General features: G+C 43.9%; 1 protein-coding gene across 2 annotated transcripts in view; it reads right to left on the bottom strand.

Annotated features, from left to right (window-relative positions):
* Optn (optineurin) overlaps positions 1–22,324 on the bottom strand; it is a 57,207-nt gene that overhangs the window by 23,782 nt on the left and 11,101 nt on the right. For both annotated transcript variants that reach the window (XM_045135199.1, XM_045135200.1), the window contains exons 4-7: positions 18,044–18,226; positions 14,445–14,518; positions 12,050–12,184; positions 2,254–2,356 (exon numbers count right to left, since the gene is read on the bottom strand). In XM_045135199.1, the coding sequence (XP_044991134.1) occupies positions 2,254–2,356; positions 12,050–12,184; positions 14,445–14,518; positions 18,044–18,226 (495 nt within the window). The remainder of the gene's footprint in view (positions 1–2,253; positions 2,357–12,049; positions 12,185–14,444; positions 14,519–18,043; positions 18,227–22,324) is intronic.

Below are 22,324 nucleotides of genomic sequence, written 5' to 3' on the forward strand. Positions count from 1 at the left end.
ACTATCATCAGAGATGAAAGACCTTATTATGTGAAAACAGCCTCAATTATTAGTGTCCAACTAACACTGATTATAGAGTTGATTTAGTTTTGACAAGCGCTACCACAAATAACTTGAATGCAAAATTTTGGAAACATTTGTTTTCTAGTAGAGTATCAAGAAGTCAGTTCAGATACAATTGTGATAAATTACTACTAAAACCAATCTTCTCATAGTTCAGGGGTCACAGCTCTCAGAGGTGTCAAAATGTAAGTCTATTCATTTGGCAGAGGACTCACCCCCAAATCACCTTGTTAATTTAATTTTCTAGTTTGTATAACTACCTCTGTTGTAGCCTTTTTCCTGGAAGCCTGCCAGCTGCTAATTTGTAAATGAGTTTTACGTGTTTTAGAAGTCTCAAATCTGGGCTGGAGAGATGGCTTAGTGGTTAAGCGCTTGCCTGTGAAGCCTAAGGACCCCGGTTTGAGGCTTGATTCCCCAGGACCCACGTTAGCCAGATGCACAAGGGGGTGCACTCGTCTGGAGTTCGTTGGCAGTGGCTGGAGGCCCTGGCATGCCCATTCTCTCTTTCTCTCTCTATCGGCCTCATTCTCTCTCTCTGTCCCTCTCAAATAAATAAATAAAACAGAAAAAAAAAAAAAAAAAGAAGTCTTGGCTTTTCCCTTCTTTGTTGTTGAATTAATTCTGGCTAACACTGTACTGCTATGTACCAGTAATGTCTTCATCTTAGTTTTTGCCTTGTCTTTTTAAGTAGGGTTTTGATTTAAAGTTAGGCTGATCTGAAAACTTGCTACCTAACCTAGGCTAGCCTCAAACGCAAAAATCCTCCTGCTTCAGCTTCCCAAGCACTGGAATTAGAGATGAATCCCCACACCAAGCTCCATTTGTCCATTGTCTTAAGGTGGGTCTCAGAGCCAGGAGTGGTGGCACATGCCTGGTACCTGAGCCCTTGGGAGCCTGAAGCCGGAAGAGCAGGAGTTCCTTAGCTACGCAGTAGGTCTGAGGTCAGCCTGGGCTACATATCAAGAACCTGTCTCGAGCAGAGCAAAACAAAACAAGGCAAAATATAAAGTGGCAAATAGTATTCATATACACATATGAATGTGTGTATATCCAACACACACACGCGCGTGCTAAAATAGTTATTTTATGTAACTCTATCTCGGTGGCCAGGATAACTTCCTGGCTTCCTTAGCTCTCCCTAAGCTTAAGACTCTGCAGGCTCGAAGGCACATCTGTAAGCTTTCACACAACACGTATTCAGGTACATGCTTTCTGACACTTGCATTGTTCCTAGCAATTGTGAGACCAAACCAGGATCGTTTAATTCCACAAAGGTCTGAGTCATCCCCTAAAACAAGCTCACCATCAAGTGACCACAATCCCCTTTTCATTTAGTGGGCTTGTTCACTTAAGGATTTTGGAGACAAAATCAGTCAAGAGGTGATCCAGGGGCTGGAGAGATGGCTTAGTGGTTAAGCGCTTGCCTGTGAAGCCTAAGGACCCTGATTTGAGGCTGGATTCCCCAGGACCCATGTCAGCCAGATGCACAAAGGGGCGCATGCATCTAGAGTTTGTTTGCAGTGGCCAGAGGCCCTGACGCGCCCATTCTCTCTGTGCCTCTTTCTCTCTCTGTCTGTCGTTCTAAAATAAATAAAACAACAACAACAAAAAAATTAAAAAAAAATAGGTGATATGGGAGTGGTTTCTGTGGAATATACAGATACATCACTATGGTGGTTTGATTCACGTGTCCCCCATAAACTTAGGTGTTCTGAATGCTAGGTTCCCAGCTGATGGAACTAACGCCTCCTGGAGGGAGTGTATTGTTGGGGGTGGGCTTATGGGGGTTGTAGCCAGTGTCCCCTTGCCAGTGTTTGGCACACTCTCCTGTTGCTACTGTCCACCTTATGTTGGCTAGGGGGTGATGTCCACCCTCTGCTCATGCCATCATTTTCCCTGCCATCATGGAGCTTCCCCTCGAGCCTGTAAGCCAAAATAAACCTCTTTTTTCCCCACAAGCTGTTCTTAGTTGGGTGATTTCTACCAGCAACGTGAACCTGACTGCAACAATCACATTATAATTGACATGGAGCTCAAACCCAGGATGAGGAAATATGAGAGAAAAGAGAAAATATCCATCATACACAAAAACTGTAAATTATAGTTCTCAAACAAATGAGACTTGAATCCAGTTGCTATCTCCATCCATGTCTCTGGGGGTGTGTTAGCATCTTGGAGTCACATACTCACACTCTCTGGGCTTTTCTCCACTTCATTCTTCTTTTGGGAGTTCCTCTCTGCCTGGGTCTCAATCTCAGACTGATCATTTGATTTCTTTTCAAAATGTGAAATTCTGAAAAATCAGAGAAGTGTAGGAAAGTTACTTTCTCATTGGATGCGGCAGAACACTTACAGAAGCACTGTTCACAACAGCAGCAAGGTTCGGAGAGGTTCAAAATTGCTTGTTTTGTTTTTTAAAAATTTTATTATTAAACCGGGCATGGTGGTGCATGCCTTTAATCCTTGCACTCGGGAAGCAGAGGTAGGAGGATTGCTGTGAATTCGAGGCCATCCTGAGAATATACAGTGAATTCCATGTCAACCTGGGTTACAGTGAGACCCTACCTTGAAAGACCAAAAAGAATTTTTTTTATTGGTTTTTTGAGGTAGGGTCTCTCTCTAGCCTAGGCTAAATTGGAATTCATGGTGTAGTCTCAGACTGGCCTTGAACTCACTGCAATCCTCCTACCTCAGCCTCCAGAGAGCAAGGATTAAAGGCCTAACTGCCTGGCTAAAATTCATTTATTTGTCATGTTAACATTGGCTTTGTTCTCGTGTTAATGCTGCATGGAATCACTGTGCTTTAAAATGAAGACCCTCAGAAGAAAGCCATCTCCATGCAAATGAAACAAACAGAGACCATGATTAAAGATTTGAAAAGACTAAGGAGACAGAGGAAGATGAGGAAGAGCTACCTGACAGGTTAGGGGAGGGACAGAACATCAGAAGTGGGGGAGAGGTTAGAGAAATTGGGGTGGGGGGCGGGAATAAAGGAAAGGTAAGACAACATGAGTCAGCTCCACTGAACCCTCCTCTGGCTAGCATTCTGCAAGATCACCAATGAAGGGGCCGGGGGGCACAGTCCGGACAAAAGATGGAAAAAGCTTAACTTTAAACTCATGGGCTTGGGTTGGACAGATGGCTCAGCAGTTAAGGTGCTTGCCTGCAATGCCTGACGACCAGAAACCACATAAAGCCAGATGCTCAGAGTGGCACATGCAGTTGGAGTTTGTTTGCAGCAGCTGGAGAACCTGGTGTACCTATTCGCTTTCTCTGTCTCTCCTTGCAAATAAATAATAAATGCCCAGGTGCAGAACTGGGTTGTACCCTACACTGAGCTGTTGGCCAGGGTTCCCATGAGGTCCCCCAAACAATGCAAGTCACTGTCACAACACTTGATTAGCTGCCAGAGCCAAGGTAAGGCGCTGTTGCTGAAGGACGTCAGAATGTCATGCTGGAACCAAAAGGGAAAGTAGCTCCCACCTGGCTGGTCCTCAGTGCTGAGAGCCCTATGGGAGCCGCTGGAGGAAAACGGTCACCAACAGCATGAGCAAGCAGGAGACCCTTCAGACTATCGAATCAACCAGCCTGTCAAGAAGTACGCACTTGCGCGATAGGGGCACACAGCCTCTGAGGGTAACCAACTGTTCTCTGACTGGACATCAGGCCCGCTAAGTGGGAGAAAGCTCATATCTGGTCCTGGTAACCAAGTTAGAATCTCTTTGTCAGGAAACTCGTAGGCTCTATAGAGAGGTCTCCATCACTCTCTGGAAAAGAAGAGTGGGACTGCATGCAAGCACACACAGACAGCTCTCAAGTTTGCATAACCCTGTTGAGCTCAGGCTGCTCTCACTTTCAACTGGAGAATCTGCTTTAGTTTACTATATGGCAGAGAAAATGGAGGCAAACCAAGATCCGTTGATTAGAATTTAGCTGACTGTCCATCATGAGATGTGCCATCTCTACAACTGCCATGGCCCAGGAGAAATTGCAGGGGAAGTGATGACATGAACACTGCTCTTACTGCTAGCCTGACAACCAGCCCCAGGTTAATGGTGACAAACACGGTGATCAATCAAACCCTATTAAAATAGTAGTCCAGAGGCTACAGAGAACTCAACGCTAAATCAGACTGCTCGGCCTGCCATGGCTCAGGGAACATTGTGAAAGAGGGGCCAGAAAGCTTGTAAGAGCCACAGACTGCATAGTCACACCCTGACAGTCTCCTCTCTATCTCATTCCATGATTGATAATTTACCTAGTCTGTAGCATTCTGTTAAAGCAGTAGAAAATGAACTAAGATATTTAGCAAATTAAAAATATTATGGGGCTGGAGGAATGGTTTAGTGGTTAAGGGGCTTGCCTGTGAAGCCTAAGGACCCAGGTTCAATTCTCCAGGTCCCACATTAGCCAGATGCACATTGTGGTGCATGCGTCAGGAGTTCATTTGCAGTGAATAGAGGCCCTGGTGTGCCCATATTCTCTCCCTCCATCCATTCAATGAAAACAATAAAAAAATTAAATTATGATTAGAAATTATAGTGTTTTTAAAAGGTGTTGGTGCTATGGTTCAGTTTGGAAAGCTCTTGCTTAGCATGCACGAAGCCCTGGTTCTATCCCCAGCACCACATAAAACCAAGCATGGTGGTGCAGGCTTATGATACCAATGCTTGGGAGGTAGAGGCAGGAGGATCAGAAGTTCAAAGTCATCTTTAGCTACATAGTGAGCTGGAGGCCAACCCTGGCCACACGAGATACATAAAAAATGTGTAAAAAAGAACAGTGGTCAGAGCACAGTGTGCGGTGGAGCTGTGAACAGTGTGTACATATGTGCCTGTGCATGTGCCTGCTGTGCACAAAATGTGAACTCTGTAGCCATCTAACTTCAGTTCAATACGATCCATTTCAGAAGGGAATGGGAGGTGGTGAAGGATCCAGAAGTGTATTGAACTGATGATGGTGTAAAGTGAAATCTTCATCAGTCACAGTGGGAGATCAATAGATTATTATTATTATTTTTTTAATAATTTATTTATTTATTTATTTGAGAGCGACAGACACAGAGGGAAAGACAGATAGAGGGAGAGAGAGAGAATGGGCACGCCAGGGCTTCCAGCCTCTGCAAACGAACTCCAGATGCGTGCGCCCCCTTGTGCATCTGGCTAACGTGGGACCTGGGGAACTGAGCCTCGAACCGGGGTCCTTAGGCTTCACAGGCAAGCGCTTAACTGCTAAGCCATCTCTCCAGCCCAATTTTTAACATGTTTAAGAAATGAAGTAACAACCAGGCAGGCGGATGTAAATGTCAGAAGAACCAAGTAAACTTGTTGAAAGTCGTTGTCTGGGAAGCAGCAAAAGGAGGTGTGGGTGGAGGCTGGTCAAATCTCTGTGTCTGTCACTCCCAAATAAATAAATAAATAAAAAATGAACAAAAGATATTAAAAAAAAAAAAGTAAGACTACCCACCCCGCCAACGTTTTCTATTACAAACTGTCAAAACTAATTAGTGTGTCTAGGCACCGTACCCTCTCTCTGGCTAGGCTGACTAAATGGATTAAACCCCAGATGGTGGGCCTTACAACATGGTTTGCATGTGCCACGGGTTTTGACCTACACTTGAATACAAATTACCTTAATTTTTCCAGGGCCAATTTCACACTGAGCTGTGCATCCCCTGCTATTTCTTGATTGTCCCCTCTCTTCCACTACTTCTCCTACACAATTTCTCTCTCCGACTGGATGTTGGTGTTTGCTTAGAAAACACAAATTTTGGAAATACTGATCTTGCCAAAGAAAGGGTGTCATAAAGGTAAATCTCTTGTTCCCCTTCCCCATTTATCACCTAAAATGTGTTTAGAATAGTCAGCCTTAGAACATCCGTATCCCTATTTGCAGCATCAACCAGGAAGGTCAAAGACTGGCTGGCTTGTTTTGGAAAAGGGCGGGGTAAGTGAGCCCTGCAGTGGGTCTTTGTCACCTCCAGTCAGCGGGGTGTCCCGACTGGGGTTCCTGTTCTCAGGCCTGCCTTGTCTGGAAAGAAGTCATGAATCTGGTGCCCATGTAAAGAACGTCCGTCCCACCAGCTAGCTAGCACCTTGTCAGTTGTGAACCACCTAGAGTAAGCTGGCTCACAAAACACACTCAGTGCTATGGGGAGAGGGGCCTTTCCAGTGTGCTCAAGGTGGAGCATGCGACTAAGGCCAGCCTCCCAAAGGCAGATCTGACTGTAACCTACAATGTAAAGAGCTGCATACCTTTAGCCTCCAGGAAAAAAGGCATGATTGGGGCTGGAAAGATGGCTTAGCGGTTAAGTGCTTGCCTGTGAGGCCTAAGGACCCCGGTTCAAGGTTTGATTCCCCAGGACCCACGTTAGCCAGATGCACAAGGGGGTGCACCTGTCTGGAGTGCCTTTGCAGAGGCTGGAAGCTCTGGCGCATCCATTCTCTCTCTATCTCTGCCTCCTTCTCTCTGTTGCTCTCAAATAAATAAAACTAAGCAAATTTTTTTTAAAGACATGATTTTTTTTTTAAACAAAGATTAGGACGCATAAGTAGCAAATTTGCAAGTTAAAGCTTATCTTTCTCCCTCTGCCCTCCTCCTCCTCCTTCACTGTACTAGGGATTGAACCTAGGGCCTCACACACACTAAACAAGCAGTCTATCACTGAGCCCTCTCTTTACTTAAAAACAAAATATGTTTTGAGACAAGGTCTCTCTAATTTGTTCCCAGACTGTTTGTTTTTTTTTTTTTTTTTCCCTGAGGTAGGGTCTCACTCTGGCTCAGGCTGACCTGGAATTCACTATCTGGTCTCAGGGTGGCCTCGAACTCACAGCGATCCTCCTACCTCTGCCTCCTGAGTGCTGGGATTAAAGGTGTGCGCCACCACGCCCAGCTCCCAGACTGGTTTTGAACTCACTCGGCAGTTTAGGCAGGATTTGAAGTTGTAATCCTCCTGCCTCGGCTTCTGGTTCACACTTCTGCTAATAAGGCCAATCACACTAGTATAAGTCAGGAAAAATTACTGGCTAAACCTTACTTCCTGGAATGATATATAGAACATGACTGTCAAATACAAATGCATTGATTACACAATGCTTATGACAGTCTCACTGGACTGCAGAGATAGCTCAGCAGTTAATATGCTTGCCTGTGAAGCTTAAGGACCTAGGTTCAATTCCTCAGTAGCCACAGAAGCCAGATGCACAAAATGGTGCATATATCTGGAGTTTGCTTGCAGTGGCTGGAGGTCCTGGCACATCTCTTCTCTCTGTCTTTTAAACAAAAAAAAATCAAGGGCTGGAGAGACGGCTTAGTGGTTAAGCGCTTGCCTATAAAGCCTAAGGACCCTGGTTCGAGGCTCGGTTTCCCAGATCCCACGTTAGCCAGATGCACAAGGGGGCGCACGCGTCTGGAGTTCGTTTGCAGAGGCTGGAAGCCCTGGCGCACCCATTCTCTCTCTCTCCCTCTATCTGTCTTTCTCTCTGTGTCTGTCGCTCTCAAATAAATAAATAAATAAATTTAAAAAAATCAAATAATTTTTTATTAAATATTTTTATTTATTTATTTGAGAGAGGGAGAGAGAAAGAGAATGGGTGTGCCAGGGCCTCTAACCACTGCAAATGAACTTGAGATGCATGCAGTACCTTGTGCATCTAGCCTATGAGGGTCCTGGAGAATAAAACTTGGGTGCTTAGGCTTTGCAGGCAAGTGCCTTAACCGCTATGGCATCTCTCTAAAATATTTTTTAAAATGTCTTACTCATAGAATAATACTTTCCTCTAAAATCAGGTATAATAATTAAGGCACAAAAAGAATGCTTTTATTTTTTATTTATGCATTATTACTATTCTTTGGAATTTACCAAAAAGGTAGGAGAAAATGTTATCCTATTGTAATACAAAATGTTAATTTCCTAAAAGTCATACTTGCTTGTCTAAGTGGAAGCAGGAGGACATGTGGTTAAAAACCTAGGATTTATAGTCTCCATGTTTTTCTCACTTTTAAAAGGAGCTGATTGGGCTGGGTGTGGTGGCGCACGCCTTTAATCCCAGCACTCGGGAGGCAGAGGTAGGAGGATCACCATGAGTTCGAGGCAACTATGAGACTACAGAGTTAATTTCAGGTCAGCCTGGACCAGAGTGAGACCCTACCTTGAAAAACAAAAAAAACAAAACAAAACAAAACAAAAAAAACAAAAAAAAAAAAAAAGGAGTTGATTGGGTAAATGGGAGCAATTATAAAACAAATTTTGAGCCAGGCGTGGTGGCTCACACCTTTAATTCCAGCATTTGGGAGGCAGAGGTAGGAGGACCACCATGAGTTCGAGGCCACCCTGGGTTAGAGGAGACCCTACCTTGAAAAAACAAAAACAAACAAACAAAAAGAATTGGGTTTCATTATGGCATGTTCAAACAAAATTTGTTTTGTTTTTTCAAGGTAGGGTCTCACTCTAGCCTAGGCTGACCTGGAATTCATTCTGTAGTCTCAGGGTGGCCTTGAACTCACAACAATCCTCCCACCTCTGCCTCCCGAGTGCTGGGATTAAAGGCATGTGCTACCATGCCTGGCAAAACCCAATTCTTGATTTGATAATGAAAAATTAAAGTTAAAGAGAGGGGTCTGTAGCTCTAGGTTTCCTGCCCCCTTATCTCTCAGGACACCAGGTTACTGTTTGGTTATACCCTGGCTCTTTTAGATCTCCCCTAAAGAAGCCTATTTATTTTTACTTCCCCCTTCCTCACCTTCTCCCAGCTAAAGAGCTCTATAAAGCCCACTATCTGCAATCCCAAATTGACTGCTCCACTCTTGAGAGTAAGTGCTGGAAACTCGTGTTTTACCTGAATAAAACCTTCCATCTTTGCCTACAGAAAAAAAAAAAAAAAAAAGACAGAGAGAGAGGGGAGGACTGGAGAGATTGCTCAGTGGTTAAGGTGCTTGCCTGCAAAGCCTGACAACAATTGGGTTCAATTCCCTGGTACCCACATAAAGCCAGATGCACAAAGTAGCACATGCATCTGGAGTTTGTTTGTAGCGTCTAGAGGCTTTAGCATGCCCATTATCTCTCTCCTTGCAAATAAATAAAATAAAATAAAATGAAATAAAAAAGAATTGGTTGGGCATATGCTGACAGCCTTCTAGGTTATTGCTTTCATTCAGTAAACAGCAAAGCTTAATATTTTAAGGACTAGCTGGGTGTGGTAGTACATGTCTTTAATCCCAGCACTCGGGAGGCAGAGGTAGGAGGATCGCCAAGAGTTTGAGGCCATCCTGAGTCTACAGGGTGAATTCCAGGTCAGCTTGAGTTAGAGTGAGACTCTACCTTGGAAAAAAAAAACAACTAAGAACAAATCTTCTAAAAGCTAAAAAATTAGACCAAGGGCAGGGAAGATGGTTCAGTGGTTAAGAGCACATGCTGTGTGCGCATGACGGCCTGAGACACTAACTTGATTCCCCAGTACTTTGTAAACAGCTGGCTGTGACCACGCAGAGCCGCGGCCCCAGTCCTGAGACACTAACTTGATTCCCCAGCACTTTGTAAACAGCTGGCTGTGACCACGCAGAGTCGCGGCCCCAGTCCTGTGGGTGAGTAGGAAAATGGAGAATCCCTGAGGCTCATGAAAACTGCAACTTCAGGTTCAAAGAGAGACTCTGTCTCAAGAAAATTCTCAGACGAGGGGCTGGAGAGATGGGTTAGAGGTTAAGGCGTTTGCCTGCAAAGCCAAAGGACCTCGGTTCGATTCCCCATGTAAGCCAGATGCACAAGCAGGTGGGCATATGCATCTGGAGTTTGTTTGCAGTGGCTACGGGCCCTGGCATGCCCGTTCTCATTCTGTGTGTGTGTGTGTGTGTGTGTGTGTGTGTGTGCCTCTTTCTCACGCTCTCTCAAATAAATAAATACAAATTTAAAAACTGTTTATTTAAAAAAAATGCTCAGATGAACAATAGAAGATATCAAATGTTCTTCTCCGGACTCACGCCTGTGCACAGTACATCTGCACACACACACACACACACACACACACACATGCATACTTAATACACACAACACTGAACACACCACATAGAGCACACACGCACAAGCAAAAAAGATTAAAGGGATTCTACTGGAAAAATTCTTCTCAAAGTGCTCACATCTGTAATCCCAGCACCCAGAATTGAAGGTGAGGATCAGAGGTTCAAATTCATTCTCAGCTGCATACTTAGCCTGGGATACATGAGACACTGTCTCAAAAAAAGATTAGTAAGTTATTTATAATATCTGAAGGAACTTGTTATGACATATTATTTCATGAGTCAATGTGAAAATCACTATAGCCCTAAAGTCACCGGCTAGCCTTCTCTATTATACTGAGTTGCTAAAAGTACAATGTGAGCATTATATCAAACAACAGTATAGATGAATTGCTTATAATAGCATTATGTTGCAGCTACTCTAATATAATAAGGTCCATTGAGGGCTGGAGAGATGGCTCAGCAGCTAAGGCACTTGTTTGCAAAGTCTAATGACCTGGGTTCAATTCCCCAGTACCCATGTAAAGCCAGATGCACAAAGTGGCACATACATCTGGAGTTAGTTCGCAGTGGTTAGAGGCCCTGGCATGCCCATTCATTCTCTCTGTCTCTCCCCTCTCTGTATGCAAATAAACAAATGAAATAAAAGAAAAGAAAAGAAAGTTCATTGAAAATTTTGTGCTGGGAATGGTAGTGGATGCCTGTCATTCAAGCACTTGGGAGACAAAGGAGGGAGGATCATAGTTTGAGGCCAGAATGGACTACATAGTGAATTTCAGGCCAGCCTGGACTACCTGAGATGCTGTCTCAAGAAAAAAGAAAATGTAAAGGCTGGAGAGATGGCTTAAAGTATTTGCCTGTGAAGCCTAAGGACCTAGGTTCAATTCCCCAGTACCCACATAAGCCAGATGCACATGGTGGCACATGGATCTGGAGTTTGTGTGCAGTGGCTAGAGGCCTTGGTGTGCCCATTCTCTCTGTCAAATAAAAAAAACAAAAACAAAAATTTAAGATGTATATAAAAGGAGACAGCATTCCTTGATTCATTCTATGAAATCTATATTATCCAAACACCAAAATTAAACAAAGACATTACAATAAAACTATAAGCAATCCCTCTTAACTGTATGCAGACATAACATTCCTTAATAAAACACTAAAAAACTGAAAATGATGTAATGTACTATACTCTACTAGATGCTATAACCAAGTAGGATTTATCCCAAAATGAATGGTTGGTTTAACCTCTGAAAATCTATTAGTGTGTTATATTAGTAAAATTGAGGGCGGGAGAGATGGCTTAGTGGTTAAAGCACTTGCCTGCAAAGCCAAAGAATGCAGGTTTGATTTCCCAGGACCTATGTAAGTAAAGTCAGATGCCAAGGTGGCACAGTGGCTAGAAGCCCTGGCATGCCTATTCTCTATCTCCCTCTCTTCCTCTTTCTCTCTCTCTCTCAAAGAAATAAATATTTAAAATAAAATACAATAAAATTGAAAAAAGATCCATTGCACTGATCTCCAAACAGTAAAAACAAGCATCTGAAAATAAACCAAATCCCTTTCCTGATAAAAGATAAATATAGAGAGGGTGTCTCAACCTGAATGAATGGGCGCATCAGGACTTCTTGTTACTTCCAGTAAACTACAGACGTATATGCCACTTTGTGCATCTGGCTTTACAGGGGTATTGGGGAATTGAACCCTGGGCCAGCAGCTTTGCAAGGCAGAACCTTAAGTGCTAAGCCATCTCTCCAGCTTGAGCGCTAGATTTCTTGTGTGGGGGGAAATGTTCTAAAATAATATTGCGGCAATGATTATATAATCCTATGAAAACACACACACACACACACACACACACACACACACACACACACACATATATAACATACCTTACACAGGTGAACTGTGTGGTACTGATTATATTTCAGCAAAGCTGTAAAAAAATAGCCACCTTTGATGCTAATCTACCTCATACCTTTCTTTGGCTTCTTTGAGTGCGATTTCAAGTCTCTCCACCTTCTGGTTTCCTTCCCTTAGGCAAAGCAGGAGTTGTCTCACAGTTAACTCCTCAAATTCCAAGTAATTTCTAGCAGTTTCTGCAGATGTACTCCTGTAGAAAGACATGAACACGTTCAGTGTAAAGGTTAAAAGGTTCCTATCACCAAATAAAGACATCAAGTGTTGCCAGGCGTGGTGGCACAAGCCTTTAATCCCAGGACTGGGGAGGCAGAGGTAGGAGGATCGCGTGAGTTCAAGGCCACCCTGAAACTACAGAGTGAATTCCAGGTCAGCCTGGGCTAGAGTGGGACCCTACCTTGAAAAACAAACAAACAAAAAAAGATATCAAGTATAAGAATAGTGTAGCCCAATGTAACTAAGACCAACATAAAGGAACTGCTTTCCAGAACATTCTCCAATTAATTCTCATCAATTGACCAAGCACAGACCGTCCTGTGGCCTGCAATGCCAAGCTTCTCCATGCATGCTGGGGAACAACAGACATGGTATTTCTGCAACTACACAAGCCTGCACAGGCCATGGCAACAGGGTAGCAACCCTGGTTGGAGGCGCACCCCTAGAGATATAGTCCCAAAGAGGACGGCCGTCAAAGAAAGCCTCAGGCATATACAGACAGCTCACTGGCCTCTCTCCAACTTGCCAGAAAACATCACATTTGCAAGTCAAATTATTTGAGCTTCAAATAATGGAAGCAGAGAAAATGTAGGCATTGCTGTTAAATTTTTCTCTCAATTTCAAAATATGCTCAAGAGGGATGTTACTGTTAGAAAAGTCACACCCATTCCTCCAGTAACAGAGTTTGGGGTGCTGCTCCCGCCGCCATCACTACTGGCGCCCACTTGGGCTCTCATTCTAATACACATGATCCCCCATTATTAGATCCCATTTACCATAATTCCCAAGCTCGAACTCTAAGCTTGTAAGTCAATCTCAGACCCTTTCTGAGATTCCTAAATGGGAAGGGCTGGTTTTGTTCTTTCCTTTAAGAAAAAGGCAACCCTAGCAGCGTGGCTTGAAAGAGGAAGTGGTCTTTATGTATGGATATAAATGAGGAGGAAGTGGTTTGAAAATTTCAGTTTCTTCCCTCTACTTCCACGAAAGTCTTGCTATGAAAAGCAGTAATTTGGGGAAAGTTAGAGGTTTTCAAGATAAAAAGGAATAACATACTGATTGCCCTGTTTGATGAAAAAATATTCTATTTCCTAATACTTACATAGTATTTCTGATTTGAGGGCCTAGGAACAGTGGGGAAAAAAATGTTCCCTTTTCATATGTTATTCTCTATGCACATTTATCAAAAGTCTATGAGGCTGGTTGTGGTGGTACATGCCTTTAATCCCAGCACTCGGGAGACAGAAGTAGGCGGATTACCATGAGTTCAAGACAACCCTAAGACTATATACATAGTGAATTCCAGGTCAGCCTGGGCTAGAGTAAGACCCTACTTCGAAAAACAAAAGAACAAAACAACAACAACAACAAAAAGTCTATGAAGAAAGAGATACAGACATTTTCACAAAACTAACTTGCAAATAGACTAATGCTGTAGGAACCCACACACCGAGGACAAGCTAACCATCGATTTGGGGGGCTCTGCCTCCAGGAACGGAAAAGTTCAGGCATGCAGTTCTTCAACCACCCTTCGGCCCAAGGACTAGTGTTTAAGACGTCTGTTTCCTACTATGTTCCTGGGATGGGTAGACTTGAGATTCCACAGATATCAGTGCACTCTAAAGAAATGCCCACAGTGATTATCACAGATGACCAGTAATGGTCACCCTGGTTTATTACAACTGGGAATGAACAGGGATGAGAAAACGAACATACCCCACTTAGAGAAGCTGGGAGGCCTGGCTAGTTCTAACAGCACTTTCAACTAGGAACATTGTCTTTTTATTTTGATAATATATTTTATTCAGGGAGAGAAAGAGGCAGAGGTGGTGTAGAGAGAGAATGAATGCACCAGGGCCTCCAGCCTCTGCAAATGAACTCCAGATGCATGCGCCACCTTGTGCATCTGGCTTACGTGGGTCCTGGAGAATCGAACCAAGGTCCTTTGGCTTTTCAGGTGAACACCTTAACCACCAAGCCATCTCTCCAGCCCTTTTTTTTTAAATGAGGAAAAATTTGTTTTCAATTCTATCCTCATGCAGATGAAACATCTCTGAAACAGAGTGGTCAGCATTTATTAGCCTAAAAAGGCAGCAGACCTGTCTGCCTTCTCCGCCAGTTTGGGCATCATGCATACTGAATATTGTTAGCACTAGGGAGGCTGAGGCAGGAGGATGGCAGAGAGTTAAAAACCAGCCTGGGCTACACAGAGCTCAAAGCTGTGGTCTTTCATCACTTACACAGCAACCGAGTCCGTCCTTGTGGGTCCGGAACTATGCTTGATTTCTTTTAGCGTCCCTTCTGCTTCTCCCTCCTAGAAAAGCAGAGATGAAAGGCACTTAGCACAGTGGCTGCATAACAGATCCTTGGTCAAAGGAAAAAAAAGAATTCTGACTGTATGCACCCCAAGGAAAACAACCCTAGCATTTGAATGTGGTATGTCTAACTGGGGTCAGTCAAATGAAATGGAAATCTCACTAGACTATGGTGCGAAGATCAGTCTCCTCCCACTGAACAAACCTGAAAGTTCATGTCCTCTCTCTTCTTGGCAGTCCCTTACCCCTCTAGGTTAAGGTCATATAGAGCTAGTGACGTCCAGGTCCCTTTTCTATGCAGGCCTTTACAATGCAAAAAGGCTAGAAATCTGTGACACCAACTTGCAAAAGAGGCAGTCTTCTGTGATGAGGTTTATAAAGCAACGTCTGCCCAGTTGGCTCCCATTAAAGATTTACATGCACCACTGGCCACTTGGGGAACTCTTAACCTTTTGCTAAGAGTAAGACAGAATTTGCAAGGCGTCTATATTCCAGTAAGCTACTGGAGCCAATCTTCACAAATGCACAAAGATGGCTCAGGAGATCCTAGGTACAGACTTCCCGGGTCATGAGCAGTGTGTTCCAGCTCCCGGGAGCCACGTGAACCATTTGTGTGCCCACAGTAACTGCCGCTCAGCTGGGACGCACGAGGTGACGGCTGCCGTGGAAGCAGCCGCACGTGGCAACTTCTGATAAAATGTCGGGGCTTCCTGGATTGTATCAGTTGTTTGCAGAGGGCCACAGCTCTTTAATCTAATTTCTGTCTGTCATCTTTGCTGACTTGTAGAAAAGACACTTTGGCAACATATGTTGTTCAGATCTTTTTTTTTTTAATTAATTAATTTATTTGAGAGCAACAGAAACAGAGAGAAAGACAGATAGAGGGAGAGAGAGAGAATGGGCGCTCCAGGGCTTCCAGCCTCTGCAAACGAACTCCAGACGCGTGCGCCCCCTTGTGCATCTGGCTAACGTGGGACCTGGGGAACCGAGACTCGAACCGGGGTCCTTAGGCTTCACAGGCAAGCGCTTAACCGCTAAGCCATCTCTCCAGCCCCTGTTCAGATCTTGATTCTGATCCTTTTTAATCTTTTTTTATGTGGGTACTGTAGCATGTGTGTGAGTTCACGCATGCTGTGTATGCACGTGTGCACCCAGTGTACATGCGTGCGGAGACCAGAGGGGAACATCAGGTGGCTTCTTTTATTACGCATCCGCTTGCTTCCTTGAGGCAGAGTTTCTCTTTGAACCTGGCACTGCTAGGTTTCTCAGACTGGCTGACCAATAGCCTTCAGCAATGTTATCGTTTTTACCCCCCACAGAACTAGGGTTACAGATGTGTGTAGCCATGCCCAGCTATTCATTCACATGGGTACTGGGAAATCATGCTCAGGGTGAATCAGATTCTTTCAGGCCCCTGTGCTTACATCAAGCACTTCTTCCCAATGAGCCATTTCCCCAGTCTCCGATTTTGGTCATTCAATGCATCTAAATTTATTAGGGGACATCGACAGCAACAGTAGTAGGAGTCATTTTCCAACTCTACTGTTCAGGAAAACAAGTGGATAAGGATGGCCCACACTAAGTACTCCAAATGCGTCTTCGATTAGGCTTAGAGCAAGTTGCTCTCCACTCTCCCAGTTTATCTATGAAATACACTTCTCTCTTTCAAGTAATTCTGTTTCTAGCAGATGCCCACTCTGACAAGAACAAATGGCAGCATCTGTTAGATCTTTTTTAAACATTTTTATTTACTTTCACGTGTATGTGCACACATGCACACCAGAGTCTCTTGCCACTGCAAAGAAATACCCATCTGGCTCCAACATGGGTAGCTGGGGACCTGGATCAGCAGGCTTTGCAAGCAAGTACCTTTAAGCACTGAGCGGTCTCCCCAGACCCTACAAAATCTTTTTTTTTTTTTTTGGTTTTTCGAGGTAGGGTCTCACTCTAGCCCAGGCTGACCTGGAATTCACTATGGAGTCTCAGGGTGGCCTTGAACTCATGGTGATCCTCCTACCTCTGCCTCCCGAGTGCTGGGATTAAAGGCGTGCGCCACCACGCCCGGCTTCTACAAAATCTTTTTAAAATTATTTAATTAATTTATTTATTTGACAGAGAAAGAGGGAGAGAGAGAGAGAGAGAATGGGCGCACTAGGGCCTCCAGCCACTGCAAACAAACTCCAGACGTGTGCGCCCCCTTGTACATCTGGCTAACGTGGGTCCTGGGGAGTTGAAGCTGGGTCCTTTTATTGGCTTTGCAGGCAAACGCCTTAACCACTGAGCCATCCCTCCAGCCCACCCTACAGAGTCTCTTATCCAGGTGTGTTTTACCTTCAGTGCCCTATCTTTCTCAGCAGCATTGAAGGAGAAACCCCCTCAAAGCCTGTCTCTCTGCTCTGCTCTCTAACAGGACTGGGTACACTTAGAACATCTACGGGCTTGGGGATCAGTGCACAGCACCTCACTTAACACTTCCTTTGGGAGACACAGAATTTCCGTTTGACAATGCTGACTGACGTAGACTGTTCTCAGGGCCCCGACTAGAGAGCTGATGCTGGGAGAAGTAAAAGCCAGATATCCCTTCCACCTACCCCACAGCACTTCTTCTCTTTCCCCTCTTCTCGTTTATAATTATCATGGTTCCTCACCAGCCTCCAAAAGGCATCAATTAAACGTTATTAAAAGGTGTAGGAAAGCCATAAGTTTACTGCAGCCGATCTCAGCTCAGCTAGCCCAAGCAAGCTGCTCAATACAGCTTTGAGACTTGGCTTGAGAAAGCAATGATGTTTATACTTGCAGTTTTTTTTTTGTTGTTGTTGTTTGGTTTTTCACTTTGTTTTTGTATTCCGATCAGCCACTAAAATATCCAAGTTGGGCTGGAGAGATGGCTTAGTGGTTAAGGCATTTGCCTGCAAAGCCAAAGGATCCCGGTTCAATTCTCCAGGTCCCACGTAAGCCAGATGCACATGGTGGCGCATGCATCTAGAGTTCATTTGCAGTGGCTAGAGGCCCTGAAACGCCCATTTTCTCTCTCTCTCTCTCTCCCTGTCTCTAATAAATACATAAAATCTTAAAAAAATATATCTAAGTTGTACCTGGGCATGGTGATGCACACCTTTAATCCCAGTACTTGGGAGGTAGAGTTAGGAGGTCATGAGTTCAAGACCACCCTGAGACTACATAGTAAATTTCCAACCAGCCTGGGCACTATCTTGAAAAAAAAAAATCTAATTTGTGACAAGAAGTTGGGGAAAAAAGATGGTATATTTTTTATCTTTTTTATTAAAAAATTGTTTTTTAAAGATGGTATTTTTATAGTTGATTGTTTTTTTTAAATTTCAGCTAGGGCAACACTTGTTAAGCATTATGTTAAATTAAAAAAATAGGAAGCCAATTTATCTTTGCCACACTGAAATTTCCTCATTATTTGGTCTTGCCATGTTGACAACAAAAAACCACTATTTGTTTCATATATGGATGAGGCTTCAAAATTTGCTTAATATGAAAATGACCCAAACTCTTACAGTCATCCTGATCTCAACAAAGGAGTCTTCCGACAAGCCACTGGAATTGAGCTTGAGCTGGAGCTCAGAGACGATGCCCAGCAGGTCTGCCTTCTCGGCCTGGAGGCGTGCCACCTGGGTCCTCAGCTGCTCAACCTCCTGCTCGGCTTCAGCCCTGGGCAGCCTGGAGTCACCAGTGGTGTCCTGGGTAACAGAGAGCAGTGAATACACAAATCTAAGGAATGGCCTCGCCATTAAACTTAACTGTGGGCACCGCACGGACAAGGCAGCTTTATAACACTTCACCCCATGCCTGTGTGTGTGTGTGTGTGTGTGTGTGTGTGTGTGTGTGTGTGTGTGAACACGTGTGCATATGCACATGCTTGTGTGCACCGCAGTGTGGAAGCCAGAGGGCAATCTCGGGTATCATCCTCAGGACCCCAACCACCTTCTTGGGGACATGGTCTCTCACTGGCTTGGAGTTTACCATTTAGGCTAAACTTGCTGGCCAAAGAGCCCCAGGGATCCTCCTGTCTCAGCTTCTTCAGGGCTGGGATTACAAGTGCTGTGCCCACATGCCCAGCAGTTTTATGTGTGTTCTGGGGTTAAACTCAGGTCCTCCTGACTGCAAGGCAAGCTATCTTCCCAACCTTTGATAACTTATTTTGGTATATGGTTTAAAGTGGAAATTTGGGGCTGGGGGGGTAGCTGATTGTTAAGAGAGACTGTGTTATATGTGTGAAGCCCTGAATTCAACCCCCAGTACCCTGTCCCCACACACAGAGGAATGTTTGCATTATCTTGTTGTAGTCTAATAATGAAAACTTTATATTATTTTAATTTCTTTATTAGAGATACAGGAAGGGAGGGAGGCAGACAGAGAGAATGGGCATGCCAGGGCCTCTAGCCACTGCAAACAAACTCCAGACACATGTGCCACCATGTGTATGTGATTTACATGAGTTCTGGGGAATTGAACCTGGTTCCTTAGGCTTTGCAGGCACATGCCTTAACCACTAGGCCATCTCTCCAGCCCTAATAATAAAGATTTTAAATAACTTCTTAGGGCTGGGGAGACATCTCAACAGTTAAGGTACTTGTTTGCAAAGTTTACTAACTGGGTTTTTCTTATTTAAAAAGTATTTTATCTATTTATTTATTTATTCAATAGAGAGAGAATGGGCAATGCCAGGGCCTCCAGCCACTACAAACAAACAGCAGATGCATGTGCCACCTTGTGCATCTGGCTTATGTGGGTCCTGGAGAATCAAACCTGGGTCCTTCAGATTCACAGGCAAGCGCCTTAATGACTTAGTCATCTCTCTAGCCCGACTAACTGGGTTTAATTCCCCAGCTACCATATAAAGCTGAATGGGTTTTTGTTTGTAATGGCAAGAGACAATAGCACAAATATTTGTGTACATGCATGCAAAGTGCAAATAAATATATATTTAGGGCTAGAGAGGGCTTAGTGGTTAGGGTGCTTGCCCGCAAAGCCAAAGGACCTCAGTTTGATTCCCCAGGACCCACGTAAGCCAGATGCACAAGGTGGTGCATGCATCTGGAGTTCATTTGCAATGGCTGGAAGCCCTTGAGTGCCCATCCTCCCTCTCTCTCTCTCTGCTTCTTTCCTTCTCTAAAATAAATAAATAAAAATCAAATATTTTTTTAAAAAATTAAGAAATAAAATAACAATGACAGGAAGAAAACACTTCCACAGTACAATGGAATAATCAGTAATCATGAAAACAACCAACCAGACTGGCAATGGCAGACTCAGAAGTTATATTTCACAGTTCTAGTAAATAAGGGCAAAAACCTGTTATGTCCAACTCTAACCTCCTTTCTTCCCCACAAATGCCTTACCCCCACAATCCTTATACCCATCACGTGACGTCAAAGGCCAAAGCACCAGGATGTGACTTGACTCAAGACACAGTGGAAGGTCTCCCACCCTCCCAGTATGACAGCTGGTGGGTATATTACTGTGTGTTGGGTGGTTTGGGATTGCTCAAGGTAAATCTGTGAGAAGTAACAAAATTTAAAATCTGGAGATAAGTATCAAAGTTGGAAGGTCTTTACACATTTTGGATAAAAGCAGCAGCTACGCATCGCATCGTGTCTGAAGTGCAGCTGGCAGGGACTTCACGGTCTGTTCACTTTGCTCATCGTTTCTTTTATCGTGAAGGAACCTTTTAATGAACAACTGCAAAAACTAAACATCCAAAAAGCAAAGCATCCAAGCACCAAGTGGGATAAGAAAAGAGACAGTTTTTGTTTTTAAGACACACAAATAACCAATAAGTATTTTTTCAAAAAAATTTTTTTTGGTTATTTTATTTATTTATTTGAGAGTGACAGAGAGAGAGAGAGAGAGAGAGAGAGAGAGAGAGAGAGAGAGAGAGGAGAGAATGGGTGCACCAGGGCCTCCAGCCACTGCAAACGAACTCCAGATGCGTGCGCCCCCTTGTGCATCTGGCTAACGTGGGTCCTGGGGAATCAAGTCTCGAACCAGGGTCCTTAGGCTTCACAGGCAAGCGCTTAACCGCTAAGCCATCTCTCCAGCCCCCAATAAGTATTTTTTAAAGTGTGTTCAGTAGGGGCTGGGAAGACGGCTCAGCAATTAAAGGTGCTTGCTTGCAAAAAGTGTTCAACATCTCTAGCATCCAGGTCAGTTTCACTTCCTAGCTGTTGTGAACAGAGCACCAGTAAACATGGCTGTACAAGTATCTCTGTAGTAAGATCTGGTGTCCTTCAGGCATATGCTCAGGAGTGGTATGGCTGGGTCTTATGGCAGTTCTATTTCTAATTTTGTTTAGAAACTTTCATAGTGATTTCCATATAATGGCTGTACTAGTTTGCACTTCTTGCCAATGTCTGTTATCAGTTCTCTTGATGAAAGCAACTCAGACTGGACTAAGATGCTATCTCAAGGCGGTTTTAATTTGCAGTTCTCTAGTGGCTAAGGATGAGTATGGCAGTAATAGGAGAAAGATCCTGTTTAGATATGGTGCTTTTACTCAAGTATGGAAAGCAGATCTAGTCTATCCTTTGATAATCACTAGGGCTATGACCTGCAGCAGATTCATGGAAGTCCCTAGCCTCAGTTTTCTTGGGTCAGAAGAAAAGATGTGCTACTTACTGTATTATATATATGGTCAGTCCATAGGCTCTTCTGGTGTGACTCTCCAGGTCTCCAAATCCCTCTCCAGACAACCTCCATGGCTCTGACATACATGAAAACACACTTCTCTTTCCAAACTCAAAGCTCAGATACCCTAGAGTAACAGAAAACTCTCTCTCTCTCTGCGCGCGCGCGCACACACACACACACACACACACACACATTGTGTTTTGTTTGTGACAAGGTGTCATAGATTGGCCTTGAACTCATGATCCTCCTACTTTAGCTTCCCTAATGTTGGAATTCAAGGGTGTGCCACCACATTTGACTCACACCCAACTCAACTAACCTTCAGACCAGCTTTTATTTTGTTTTATTTTATTTTTTCAGCTTAATAAAAATTTATTGAGAACTTCTGGGATGTGGTTGTCTTCTCCCAAATGGAGGGAGGGGAAAACACTGTAGAAAATCACCGAGAAATCACCCTGTTCCAACCCTAATATAGGAGGAGGAAAATCATTCTCTCCAAAAGAGTTGGTCTTTAAGTCTTCCTTAATTCAAGAACTGGATGGGTACAAAGGGACCATCACTTGACATTGGCAGACCAGTTTTTAAAGAAAAGTCTTAATACCACTTAGAAATTTACAGCATGACTAAACATAATTGGTGCACTCTTGAAACAAGTAATTTAAAAATGTAATCTTAAACGTGCAGTCAACATTGCTGAGTTGAGTTGTTTTCAACTGATAATTTTCACACACATACACCCAAATTGAATGTGATCCCTTCCTTCCCCAGGTTTCCTCAGAAACAGAAAACAGGCCCTCAGGGTCGGTAGCAGAACCAGACTGACAGACAAAGACGCGTGGATGGACTGTAAAGTAGCTAGCCCATGAAAAGTTAAAGACAAGGTACAGATATTGACTTACAGCCTGACATGCCCCAGATCCTACCAAGGGAACACTTTCTCTTCCCCACAGGCTTCTACAAGAAGCAACTCACTGTGAACAGGAGAGTTGTGCTGCAAGAAAAGGCCAGAGTCTGAACAACCTCTCTCAGTAATGACCCCAGTTTAGAAAAACAAATTTAGGGCTGGAGCGATGGCTTAGCGATTTAGTGCTTGCCTGTGAAGCCTAAGGACCCTGGTTCAAGGCTCGATTCCCCAGGACCCGTGTTAG

The sequence above is a fragment of the Jaculus jaculus genome, chromosome 15 (genome assembly GCF_020740685.1).
Source record: "Jaculus jaculus isolate mJacJac1 chromosome 15, mJacJac1.mat.Y.cur, whole genome shotgun sequence".
NCBI classification, from domain to species: domain Eukaryota; kingdom Metazoa; phylum Chordata; class Mammalia; order Rodentia; family Dipodidae; genus Jaculus; species Jaculus jaculus.